At 42.9% G+C, this 13741-nt stretch overlaps 2 protein-coding genes across 2 annotated transcripts in view; both read right to left on the bottom strand.

Moving 5' to 3' along the window:
* The window catches only part of scaf8 (SR-related CTD-associated factor 8), a 115424-nt gene extending 111029 nt beyond the window's left edge, over positions 1–4395 (bottom strand). Inside the window, exons 1-2 of the mRNA XM_056427033.1 lie at positions 4288–4395; positions 3342–3425 (exon numbers count right to left, since the gene is read on the bottom strand). Of these exons, the coding sequence (XP_056283008.1) occupies positions 3342–3425; positions 4288–4317 (114 nt within the window). The 5' untranslated portion in view covers positions 4318–4395. The remainder of the gene's footprint in view (positions 1–3341; positions 3426–4287) is intronic.
* Positions 4396–4614: 219 nt separating this feature from the next.
* ipcef1 (interaction protein for cytohesin exchange factors 1) lies at positions 4615–12875 on the bottom strand. Its single transcript, XM_056426561.1, has 11 exons — positions 12731–12875; positions 11831–11884; positions 11320–11359; positions 10627–10796; positions 8926–8999; positions 8636–8707; positions 8461–8525; positions 7531–7655; positions 6942–7311; positions 6236–6426; positions 4615–6075 (listed from the first exon to the last, which is right to left on the bottom strand). The coding sequence occupies exons 2-11, from the start codon at positions 11852–11854 to the stop codon at positions 5875–5877; spliced, it is 1332 nt and encodes a 443-aa protein (XP_056282536.1). The 5' UTR covers positions 11855–11884; positions 12731–12875; the 3' UTR covers positions 4615–5874.
* Positions 12876–13741: the final 866 nt, after the last annotated feature.

The following is a 13741-nucleotide window of genomic DNA, read 5'->3' as shown; positions in this document are numbered from 1 at the left end:
CACAGGCGAGACACGGCATCAAGTGCAGGAGCTTTGGCCGACCGTTTGATACCAGAAGTCAAATGTGGAAGTCCTTTGGCTACAGACGGTGAAGGAAAGCCCACTGACTTACAGAGACATTGTATAGAATAAAAAGATTCAGAGCTACTGGTAATTTTCATTGGGCATTACAAGCGCTACAGGAAGTGTTGGGGCCAGTATCGCGTCCATTGTCTAAAGTTACACACCTCAAGACAAAGAAGAAGAATGCTTTTGAACAAGTATGGCGGAACGGGATGTGGGAGAGCAGAAAAATGTGAGACCGAGAATTTTTAAAGTATGAGGGGAGCATTTTGTCACCAAGCCAAACAAAAGCGTAGAACGACGCATCATCAGAATGGTACGGGCGTTTCATGGCAGCGCGGCGGCGACGCACGAGCATCCTGGAGCCACCACGTCTTCGCCTGACGGGTACGTTTTAGCTAACTTCCTCAGTAACTTAGATCTACGTTTACTAGGGTGACCAGACGTCCTCTTTTCCCCGGACATGTCCTCTTTTTGAGACCTACAAAATGCGTCCGGCAGGGATTCCAAAAACGTCCGGGATTTTGCTTCGTCGGATATTTGTGTTTCTCTGGGTCTTTCACAAACTAGTATTTACCCCTTACAAGTTTTCGAAGTGGTATCTCCCTTACGTTCCACCTTCTTGCGCGAGCTCCGACTGTAGAGAGGACAGTCATTGGTCGACCGATCTCAGTGTTGCCAGATACACGATAATTATCCTCCAAATACGACCATTTTGAGCCTTTGGTACGATACTTCACCGTTTCCAATCTGGCAACACTGAGCACCTTGCCGCCTCCATGTTGTTTGTGCGGCATGCTATACACTACTAGCAGCGCCGCCGCTCCCATAGCGCTCACTACGCGCTGTGCGTAGGGCACCAAGTCCTGAGGGGGCTCCACAAAATAGGCAACTAAAAAAATCCTCAGTCATAATAATTATAATGCCGATATTATTTCAGTCTAGAAATATTAGGCGCCTTTTAGGCATGTATATCACAAAACAGGAAGAACAAGAGAGATGTTTAAACATCGCTCAGTACTGCCCCCCCCCACCCAGACGAAGTGTCCTCTTTTTCACAAACTCAAATCTGGGCACCCTACGTTTACACTCACATGTTGGAAAGACAAATGTCTCATGGAGGATGCTTGCTAACTCTATTTCAGTTATGTTAAATGCAATGTGGTGAATCAGTGAATTATCAGAGGAGCTTGTCTTTTCGTTCATTGTGAATAGTTAACCTCCTCCACTGAGCATTCTTCAGACAAAAGATTGTGTGAACAAATTATTTCAGATCGGCACAAATACGGGAGATCTACTCGTAATTGTATAATAATACAATATAAAACTATGATACTATAGTCTACAAGGTGATAATTAAAGCTGTGTGTGTTTCTCTCTCTTTTAGTACTAAGCAAAGGCGTGTGGACGAGTTAGTCCTGAAGAGGCTCATGCACCCTCAGATGGCGGGAGTCTGGACGGAGAGCATCCTCAACATGATTGTCAATGACACGAGACCTTATCGAGCTGGGAACTAGAACAGAGCCAGCCTCACTCCATGTCCATATGCTCACCTGAGCATTACAATTTAAAAGGTTTGTAAAGTGTGTGTTCCTCTGAAGGAGGAGCAGCAAGATGTGGGACTGCAATAAGTCATTTTGATTTACTTTTAAACCCTTGCACTTTAATTGACGGTTAGGATGGACTACTTTTTTAACTTTTTGACTATTATTGTCACTTGCAGCCCAGTTATTCTTTAGTTATTTTGCACTTTCAGAGGCTTAATTGCTATTTTGAATTGCATTTAAAACATTATTTGTTTTTTTTCTTTACTTTTAAAGAATATTTGCACTGTAATTTGTATTACTATTTAATGTATGTGTTATGATGATGTTCGGATGTTCATATCTTGTTACTCAAATACATTTGAAGTTCAACATTTTGAGTCATTATTTTTATTTCCTATGGGAAATAGTCATTAGATTAGTCGACTAATCAAAGAAATAGTTGATGGATTAGTCGATTATGAAAATAATCGTTAGTTGCAGCCGGTCAGATACAGACAAAAGGCATACATAGCTGTGTATAATCAGTGCTATGATGGCACCATGTAGTTTTCATTAATATCTTTCTGTAGACTAATATAAATGTCATTTGTTAAGTGTTAAAAAACCGCGCCGGAACAAGCTGGTAAAAAGGGAAGCATAAAGATGTTTTATGTATAACTAATATATAAATAAATATACCAGTATCGTATTTGTGGTATTGTATCGAATTCTGGCATCATGATATTTATGACAGGTATAGTATCGAAGTTATATTAGTATCTTGCCTGCATGGAGTTGCCCGTGAACCCTCTCATCCTATTCATTCCACTAAACAAAATGCTTTCTCACTGCCTGCCTTAGTTTTGAACCTCCCAGCTACATGCTGGTGTGACATCATGAGCTTCTGTTTGAAGGCTTTACAGAAAACAGAGACCTCTGAAGAATAACAGAATCCTCTGAAGCGTGGGTAACTAATGCAAAACCTAAAATGTATTCAGAAAAGGATGTAGTCACCAGAAGTGGAAGTACATATATAAACCCTGCAGTCTTCTACACAAATGCATAATTTAACTGTTATCAAAAAAATTACAATTAGTTCCTACATATTGTACCACAGGTATTCACAAGGACACAAAGGTGTTTTTAATAATGCACTAGAGTCGACCGTGTGGATCAGTTCATCTGAGCTGACATTGCGTTGTTGTGGATCATATCACTGACACAAGGAGATCAGCAGCTTGTAAAAGCACAATGAGGGCATACGGCCAAATGGCTTACTAATTTAATGTTGCTGTATAATTTAAATCAGCCCTCAAAGTCCACATTTGCATTTGTATCTTTCTTTCCACTGTAGCTCGAGTTTAGTCTTTTGTTATTCCTCAATGACAAATTGGCCATCCATTTTTAAAGTAGCATTTAGATGTTGCTTAAAAGGCAGTGTACTATTAATCAATTGAAATATAATAATATAGTTGTAACAGATGTTCTGTCGGGAAGAGAAGTCAATATCTGCTCTTTTTTTGGTGTGCATATTGTTCTCATTTGTCACTCTAAAAACAGAAACAACTTTAATGACTCACTCCATATTTAAGATCAGTTGCAGACCTGCTCTTTCTTTCTTTTTTTTGTTCTAGAAACTAGAAAATGTATTTTAATCTAGCAAAAATAGTGGAGAATTTGAGAGCATTTCTCTTCCGTGACCATTTCTTTATTCCCCACTACCTGCCTCATCCTTTAACTCTACATACTTACTTTTATAGCTTTGATTCCAGACTTGGTGATCTGGGTCATCTTGGCCTTGGAGATGGGTGGCTTGTACTCATTCAATGAGTAGAGCTGAAAAATGACAACAGAAAAAATACATTTTGTCATAAAATGTCATCACTAAGACATAATCCATCCCAAGACTGTGTTATAAGCAGTAGTCTAACACATTATGCGCTCGGGTCTATTCACCGTATGCTTCATTGTGGATGCTTGTTTGAGGGCAGGGAGATCTTACTACTATTAAAATGACCATTCACGACGGAATTGCGTTCAATCCAATCGGTATTACTTGTTGACCGCGAGTGGACGTTGGTGGGAGCTCGCGGCGGTGAGCCACAGAGTCAATGCGGACAAATAGGTGCGCCAACAGCACCAGTTTCGAGCAATCTCGGTTACTCAAGTTAGCGGTTAACCTCACGTGAGCGAGCAGACGCTAACTAGTTAACTGATAACCGGGTCACCCGAACGGTTGGCGTTATATTCTGACGGTCAGACGTCCGTAGCAGTACATGTGTGAGGTATTCCTCTCCCCCTCACCCCCACGTCCGTACTGCGTTAAGTTAACGCGAGTTAGCTAGTTATCTCGTTTTGCTAACTTGTAGCTAACGTTAGCAGTTGGTCAACGTTATGGCTGTCACCAAACAGTCCGCGGGAGAGCAATCTGTCCGTGGTCAGAGACGACCGAGCACGACGTGTGTTAACACACACGTTGTCTCCCCCGCTGCAGTCTGTACGCTGCGCATTAACGAGCCACCGAGTACCGCGATGTTGTCGCTGTATTGTTGTGCATGGACAGCGGCCTTGCGTCAGGCTGCCCTCCTCCTCTCCTCATAGCTAGCTAGATGCTAACGGTAGCGACCGCAAATGTGAATAAGACGGACATCTTTCTACTCTCAATGTGTTCAGAGTCGTGCAGCGGTTTCACACAAACCTCATTGTTAAAGACTTTGACGGCCTCCATGGTGTTGCTCGCAGGTGGCTGTAAATATTTACAGATATCTCCTCAATAACCGGTTGGAGACATGCATGCTCGACGCTTGGCGAGATGGAGGAGACTGCCAATATGGCGCATAACCTCAACAAGAAAATCTGCACAGAGCGACGACTCCTAGCGTCCATTTCGGGACACTGCTTGTCGGACCAAAAAGCCCCCCTTTTTGTTGTTGTTGTTGTTGTTGTTGTGTCACAGCCGCGTTAGCTGTACTCAAACACACACTCATCTAGGGTGACATTGGACGTTTAGATAAAGTGGAACATGTTCATTCTTGTAATAACACTTTATTTCACTGTACATAAAAAGCATACCAACTTTCATACCAGAATCGAGATGAAAGTACATCAATGTACAACTATTTACACTGAATTCACATTTACCAAGCACAACATATGAAACCAGAAAGAGAGAAGAAATACATCTTTGTGCCTGGAGCTGGTTGCACCCCTCCCAGTAGGTGTTGTCCCCATGTCAACGGGCCCCTGCTGGCCTTCCATAAACCTGTTGCTCATTATATACATACAGCTTGATGTCTATATATAAACGGCATCCTGCTTATGTGTAACTAGTACAGGGTTTGGGTCTGTTGGACTCGTTTGTAAGGGCTTGAGGTGGTCTGCCTTAAAGAGTATATTACAGGGTATTGTTTTCCTGAGAATCATCCACCATGCGTCATGTGTTTAAATGCAAATGTACACCCTGCCTTTAGTCCAATAGACTGTACATAGCATTGGTTAGTAATACAGTCATCACATATGCATTAAAATATTTATTAATTAGCATGTTGCAGTCAATGTGTCATAAAGCAAATCAGTCATTACATTACTGGAAACAAAGGGATTTCTTATGTCTTGGCTTTAAATAACAACGTAATAACAATAATGACACGTTGACTTTAAACATTTTTAAATCAGAAGTTTCCATGTCTTGTGAATGACATTTATTAAATTAGCACAGGCCCTGGTGTTCAGTTTCAAGTACTAAGGCAGAAATTCAAGGGCGACAACACATTATTAAAAAACACATGTGTAACAAGCAGTGATGGTACATGGCACCAATAATTGACTGAGCAGTAACAGTTAAAATGTGTTCACTACTGATGAAATCAAAGCATAAAACATACTGTAAACACAAGTGTTTCTATGCAGAGAACAATGGACCCATTTTCACAATATACACCATTATTGCAAAATATTAAAACAATGTTGAATAGGTTCACAGAAATTACAACATGAAAATAATTATGTCAAATTTGCTAACCGTACAAATTAAACAGTAAAAGTAATACTAAGACACATTTCACACTTGAATGTGATCTGCTAATTATATACACGTCTGCATCACATCCATTTAAGAACTTTTAAAAAAAAAAACACTCTTCTTCATTGATCCAGTTACTTGTCACTATTAGTTTGCTCATATGGAACAGTAGTCTCAATTAAAAACAGCACTGTGTGGGTGGGCGGCCAAAATATGTAAAGTCCTCCCGAGTCCAGACACATTAAAACCAGTCCTGAGGAGTCCTTATAAACTGGTCTCGACCACTGGAGCAGCAACGACTGACGCTGCAGCTTTCGTGGCCTCTGCTGCCCCCTGCTGGTCCTGCTTCTCACAGATCTCCTGCATCAAAGTCGCATTGACCTCCTTCCACTCCCGGAACTTTGTCGAGGTGAGCCCCAGGTCCGCCAGCACCTTGTCTAGTGCATGCAGGTCGGCCTCCTTCGACTGTGCCAGAAAAGACGAGAGGAAAGAAAAAGATGGGTGAAATTAAATCATGGCGTGTAACTCAATTTCTCAAGTGAACATACTTGTGAAATTCACACACTAGCTGTAGTGTAATGGCGTAATATAAAGTCATCGTGCGACTTTGACATGGAATATGTACCTTTAATGTGCTGTTGAGAGTCCTGATGAGGTGCAGTTTTTCATTGACAGTGTGGTTTTTACAGCGTCTCACAAAGGAGGCCCTGAATTCCCTTTTGGTGGATGGTTTGCGGTCTCCTATTGGGGAGAGGTTGGCCGCTTTTAGATGAATATAAAGCTTCTCCATCTCGTCTGAGCCGTTTGCACCATCCCCTGCAAGAAGACACGGTCAAAGTTAACAATATGTCAGTGGAAATAAACAAAAACACAGATGGGTCTCAAAGATTTTGGGTACAAAACACATCAAATCAGAAACAGAGAGAGAGGAACTCTGGTTCACAACTCGGCTCGCATGTTTTCACACAAGTGGAAATGATGCAGCAGAAATCTCAACCGACTTCAAATGAAAGTTACCGTAACCCTCCTGTTACCTTCACATTTACTAACATATTTTACCCTCGGGTAAATTAAAACCTCCAGAAAATTATTAGAATTAATATTGTTTCCCAAGTTTAAGTGTGAGGTACTTTATGTTTGTTTGTTGATTACCTAAATAGCCCTTTAAATATAAAAAAGTTGATATTTCTTATATGTTTGACACAGTGAAAAACAGCCTGGGGTCAAATTGACCCCAAAGAACACCGACATTCAACATTGAATGGGGTCAAATTGACCCTAAAGGTAACAGGAGGGTTAAAAAAAAGAAAAGTAGCAGAATAAAGTCTCACCCTCGCTTTCAGCCCCCGAAACCCCCATGTGCGCCTCCCCCTCCGCGGCGGGGCCTTCCTCACTAGACCCCGTCTCCGAAGGGTCCGGGTGAGACGAGCTCTCCGGCAACTGGGGGTCCTCCTCCTCCTCCTCCGTCTTCTGCTGCTGCTGCGGAGGAGGAGGTCGATGCGAGTGCACTTGAACCGAGCACACCACCGCCGTTTCCGCGGCGGGAGGCGACGCTTGCGACACCAGGTCCAACCAGGACTGCCGGTGCTTGGCGAGCGAGGAGGAGGTGGAGCTCTCTGACGTCATCGTACTGACGGGGGACGACAGCGAACCGTTGGCTTTGCCGGCGACTGTGGAGGAGTAGGGGGGAGGAAGGGTGCCCTGAAATAGAAATACACCACGGTCAGACATATTTCATGGCATATTCATCACACATGGAAACAAATAAAACAATACGCAGGTACAAACTAAATGACCTGCTCCACAAGCATAAACATACCATAACAAATGAATTCAGCCACTACAATATTCCAGGGAGCGGCAGCCTCACGCGAAGAGGGGACTGATGATGCAGCGTGGACGGTTTCAGAGGAGACTCACCTGATGCGTGCTTCCAGGGGGACCGGATGCATCCACGGAGTCCCGCAGGGTTTGTTCAGAGTACGGTGGAGGGGGGATCTCTGTGCTCTCAGCTTCTTCATGGTCGCTGGCTTCACTGTAACACTCTGCATGGCACACACACACACACACACACACACAGTCAGAATGTATAACATGACACATACAACCCGAGTCCAGAGGAAAACAAAAAGAAACTAGAACGGGCACTCGGTAGAGCGCATACCTTCGCATATCACACGATTGGGCATTGAATTATGAACATTTTGGCGTTAGTTGCATGCCAATTGGATAGAAATTGACCGTGCTATGGTATAAAGAAGATCTTGACCTTTCCATGACCTTGACCTTTGACCCAATTGATCCCAAAATCTAATCAAATGGTCCCCGGATAACAACCGATCATCCCACCAAATTTCATGCGATTCGGTTTAATACTTTTTGTGTTATGCGAGTAACACGCATACAAATAAATAAATACACGGCGATCAAAACATAACCTTCCGCATTTTCAATGCGAAGGTAATGATCAGTCCAGTTCCAAAACCAATTGGATTCAATCAGAACAAAGCCGTTTACAAAACAGAACAAAACAAAGCCGCTTCACTGAATTCTTAATTTAAACGCAATTAAATACACTTCATTTTTCACCTTAAATACAATTACTGAAACCTGCCCATCTGTGCACTTTACCTCATACTTATATTTTTAATTTTCGCACTGTGTTTATTGTTGTCAATGTCATTTTCTATTGTTGCACCACCCGCCATTACATTCCTTGTATACGTAAAAATACATGGCAATAAAAAGTTTCTGATTCTTTAAGGTCGAAGAACTTGTCATTTTGTGGAGACGAGCTGTTCATTGGAGAACAGTGAAGAGAAAACACTCGTGATCGTCCCGTGTACTCACCGACTGCAGTGTTTCGCTCTGTCGACTCGTATTGAATGGAGGCCAGCCCGAGCTTATTCAACCACCTGATGGAAAGAAAGAAAAGAAACACATTAACATTTGACAGAACAAGACAAAAACTTGGATTAAACACCCATGGAAGTGAATACTATGTTGTACGTTGTATGTGACTCACATGTTCATCTCCTCGTGGCTCTCGGCGGCAAAATAAAACATCATGACGTTTGGGTGGCACGCTTTCAACGCACTGCGTGAGGGAAAAGGTCAATGCAGAGCAGTTGAGATGAAAATACTTCACGACTGGAATCATTCCTCAGATTGCTTGAATATGCACTTCCTATTGCTGCGAGTGGGTGACCTCTCTACTCCGGTCAGCTCGCACAACAAGTAAAGATCCAGTTCCTTTTTTAATCTCTAACTCATGGTAAACGCTGACTGGGTTGAACCAAAGAAGGAACCGCTTACTGTTTCTTCTTGCACTCGATGGCTCTGTCGATCATGAAGTTGGCGAGGTCGATGTAGCCTTCGGCCTTCTCCGCCTGCAACACGAGGAACGAACAGCAGCGTTAAAAACAAACAGACGATGTCAAACCACTTCCTGACAACGACGCCCGCCGCGGCCCGACTTCTTCTACTTCCACGTTGACACGCAGCAGAACTGATGCTCGTCAGCCGGGTGGGCCGAGAGGGGGGTCTGACGGCTACTAAACACACAGTGACACTGCCCCCGCAGCGACAGTTAGGCAGGGGGACAGCTGTGGGGGAAAGGACTGTGCATCTGTGTTGTGCAATGTGATTTAAAATAAAGAAAGATGAACACTGCATTCTTTTTGGGGGGTTGCTAAATGTCACAAATGAGTCACTGCACCGTGTCTCATATATATATATATACATGTATATGCATATACACATATATATATACACGTATATGCATATATATACATATACATATATACACACATGTATATATATACATACATACATATACATATATATACATACATACATAGACAAATACATATATATATATACATACACACACATACATATATATATATACACACATATATATACATACATAGACAAATACATATATATATACATACACACATACATATATATATACACATATATATATGTGTGTGTATATGTATGTGTGTGTATATATGTATTTTTATATATATATACATATATACATACATTACATACATACATATACACACAAGATAAGTAGTTATTCAGCTATTTTCCTTTATTTCAGGAGCTTGTGAAGGAGAAAATACATATTTCCTCTGATAGCAATAATCAGAGAAGATTCCTGAGATGTAATTGTTATGAAGATAATCCCCTACAACGCAGTGACTGTGGTGGCCAAACTACAGTCACCTGTGGCTACAAATAAACTACAATACATAACACAAACTACAATATGATCATATATTTCGTACACAGGATGTACACATTCCAGTTTAAACACTACATGTCCACCATGTTTTTGGTTTGGTTGAGTCTCTTAACCTCTTGGTACATTAATTAATATCTTAACATTTCTGCCGGCTCCGTTTGTTACATTTCGTAATCATTGAACAGAAAAATCACCAACCAATGTTTGGCAATATCTCTCTATGAATTCACATATCACACATCCGGAAACACTTTTTCAAATAATTTGGGCACATTAAATAGATAACTGTATTAAACTGCTCAGCAGTGTTGGGTGGTGGTTTGATCAAGTGTGCTGCTTCCGACTCACTGATGTTCTTGCAGTGAAACTGGTTGAAAACTACACATTTAATGAAATGTTTCTGCGATATTTACTCCTGTTTGAGTTATGTTGATGCTAAAAATTAAAGTATATTCAGTCAGGCCCAAAGTATTGAGACCACACATTGCTGGTTTGGGTCTGCTCATGGGGTTAGTTAGAGTTAATAAACATGTAGAGTACCCCGAGCGTTGTTCTTTAAAAGAGCAGCTAGAGAAGCCAATAAAGCAAAGTGTCACATGTAGAGAGAGGAAGAGCTGGAGAGAGGGAAACAGAAACTCTACTTTGGTATTTACTCGAGTAAATCGGCAGTTTTAAGGAACAAGAGTTGCTGACTGGAGTTTCAACAGTCGATTGCATTAACATCATAAAATGGTCTCTTGGTGAAAGGGAGTCTCACTCACCAGCTGGTTGGCGTACCAGTACAGAGCCGTCTTCTTCAGCACAAACCAGTACTTCTTCCATTTGATGCCTAGGAAGCCCTTGCCCTCTTTCTTCCTGTACAGCCAGCCCTGGTGGTCCGGGGGGCCGAGCTCTTTGACCGAGATCCGTCGTCTGCTCATCATACCATTGCCTGTGCACAGACAACGACAAGCACATCAATGCACCGAGACACACACACACACACACAAACACACAAACACAACCTGTTTGGTGCGCAGAGAAGCACAACGCCACAGATAAGCGCACATGTCATATTAGAGGAAACAAGAGGTTTGCGGAGTCTGAAATCAGTTTCCATGCGAGTCAAACTCGCCCACTGTGTGCTTTGGGTCATGAAAAAACAATAAAGTCTAAAAATGACACCCGAGAACATCCTGAATTCAAATGTGCAGCGCTCAGCCTACCTGCTCCACGTATGAATCAACCAGCGCTAACAAATAAGAACAACAACATGAGCACTCAGCCCTCGAGCGAGTGTCTGCGAGGACGCCGAGGAGTTCTCAAATCGGGAAGAGAGAGCCGAGCGCCGTCTCGAGCCCTCTGCACGCGCCAATTGCCCTGCCACTGCGCACACGCCCACAGCGGCCAAATTACAGTGGAGGGCGCCGCAGAGAGACGGGAGTAATGAGAGCCCGAAGAGGGTGACAACTTACCGCCTCGAGTCTTCCTCTTGGGCTTGTGTCGGAGGGAGACCTGTTGGAGGAGAGCGGAGGAGGCGAGCGTTAGGTCAGAGAGCCAGAGGGACGGGAGCTCGTCTCACAACCCAGAGCGACTGAGATGGAGAGGCTGTCCGGAACATCCTGTTTCTCGCACCGAGTGTCACATGCATCTCTCTCTCTCTCTTTGCTGTTCTCTCGCTTATCTCACAACATGCACATTAGGCCCCCCCCCCACTTCTCTCGAAACATCCTCATCGGTGACTTGACGCTCTGTGTTGCAATTCGTCTTTCTCTGCCCCCCCCCCTTTTGTTTACCCTCTTAACTCTCAAATTTAACGTAAAACGGCAAAAGAATATTCAAACTAGATAATAAGTAGCTAAGCACTTGTCATCATCATTAAAAAAAAGGAGAAGCAGGAGTTTTATTTCATTAATTGTAAGAACAAGGCAACCTCTGCCCGAGTGAATGTCAGACACGCACACAAAAAAGGGAAGGAACACTCACAGGGTTGTAGTCATCGGCAGCCATAGATGGGAGCACAGATATGGGGAAGGCAGCCTGTTGGAAGAGACACAAAGATATACACTTTACAGCAGGTCGACAATGTTACAGACTGAGGGGCAGCATCGGACTGAAATGAGCAATAATTTGCTCCAGTGTAAGACAGAGGAAGTGATGTCATGGGCAGATGGCGCAGACATTGTTTCACAATTGTTTTTAGAGTGAGAAAAACAACAACACACACAAATGTGAATTTTATGAGAGTAGAAACCAGAAATAGAAGAGTCAGAAATCAAAAGTTTTTTAAAAAGTTGATAAGTGGAAGCTTATGAATAGCACTGGATCGGAGCATTATTGTGAAAAAGAGAATCCACATTTACTTAAAGCATCTTTGTGGTATCACACATCGAACAAATTGTGTCAAGCAGAGTGTTAAAACAACTAAAAACGCATGTTGCAATGCATCAACATAAACGACCAATGACATGTAAGATATTGAGAAAGTTTAGTTGCCATTATGAACCAACTTCCTCTACGTGCTTAAGTTCCTTATTTGTGATTTACATAGCGGCCTTAGGGAGACGAAGGGAAAATCACAGACACACGTCAACTCATTACCAACAAACCATGAGACAGCACAGCTACACATGGGGACAATTTCACAGACATTAGAAGTCTCAACCATCCATTACACCCCCCTCCCACCAAGAGTCAACCTTGATATAATAAACGTGTCAGATTGAGGGCAACATTTAAAAGAAAAGAAAAAAGCCCTTAGATCAGGACAGTCTGTTCACGGGGCCTCAAGTTTAAGTCCTGCCGCAGTAGTTTGCGTTCAGCCACTCACCACACACTCGGCCCCCAGTGAGAACAACAGCCGAAGAAAGGAAGTAAGACTCGTACCTGGTCCTCTGAAAGTTCACAGAACCACTTCAAGTCCAAACACGGGAAATATCGGTGTCCTTTGTTACTCTAAAAGCTCTCACAATGACATGCAGCCACTGCAAACAGCTCTTATCTAAACTAAACATCTGTGTGTGTGTGTGTGTGTGTGTGTGTGTGTGTCGCTGTCTTGCACAACACTGTGTCACATCTTCAAACCTGCTGCCTGTGGGAGCTAGATGATGATGATGATGATGATGATCACCCGAGACCACAGCACAAGTGTGTTAGTTAAGTAACCAAGTTCCTGTTTTAATTTTGCAGATATGAAAGGTGACCTATATCATCCTGCAGTAGTTTCTAGATCAATACTGAACAACTGGTGACCTAAAAACCGTTTCCTGTCTAGCTTTAGTCAGTTAGACCAGGGGTCCCCAACCCCCGGACCGCGGCCCGGTACCGGTCCACGGCTTGGTTGGAACCGGGCCGCGGAAAAAAAGTGAATAAAAAAAGTTGTATTTTTTTTTTTAATTAGTCGGGAAAATATATTATTTTGAAAAAGGACCGGATACACCCGTGTGTGCGTCTGAGCCGCGTTCAGGAGTCTTAAAATTCGGGTTTATCGCTGCAGGCGAGTCTCGCGCGCGCCGAACCCTCTGCTGGCGACACAGTGACAAAGAATCTTAAAACATATCCAACCTGCTCAATGAATTCTGTCACTTCAGGGAAATGACAACTGTTTTCAAGTTGGCCGATAAAGTCGCTGCTGTGTGGGCGAGTGAACAGCGGAATATTCTACATGTTTCAGACGTTGACCGGGTGGAAGAGGCTTTTAAAAGAGTTTGAGCGGTACTCCAACCACAAAAGACCCGACTGCAAAAGAATAGACCTGCAACCCATTTGTAAACAAACCCATCCGGTGAATCGAGCCCGTCCGAGCTAGAAGAAAATGTGTTCGAGATGCAAATGACGGTGGCCTTAAGGGACATTTCACACAACAACTCTGCCGGTGTTCTACCACACACCAGACTG

Source organism: Pseudoliparis swirei, chromosome 11, assembly GCF_029220125.1.
Source record: "Pseudoliparis swirei isolate HS2019 ecotype Mariana Trench chromosome 11, NWPU_hadal_v1, whole genome shotgun sequence".
Classification (NCBI taxonomy): Eukaryota; Metazoa; Chordata; class Actinopteri; order Perciformes; family Liparidae; genus Pseudoliparis; species Pseudoliparis swirei.
The sequence above is the reverse complement of the archived record's forward strand: the minus strand, read 5'-3'. Positions and strand labels throughout refer to the sequence as shown.

Excerpts from the sequence above, each read along its gene's own strand:
- ipcef1 (XM_056426561.1), bottom strand. The coding sequence starts at position 11,854 with ATGGCTGCCGATGACTACAACCCT. Across the intron at positions 8,526-8,635 it reads AGCCACGAGGAGATGAACAT|GTGGTTGAATAAGCTCGGGC; the intron begins GTGAGTCACATA and ends TCTTTCCATCAG. Across the intron at positions 6,427-6,941 it reads TTCGGGGGCTGAAAGCGAGG|GGGATGGTGCAAACGGCTCA; the intron begins GTGAGACTTTAT and ends GTCTTCTTGCAG.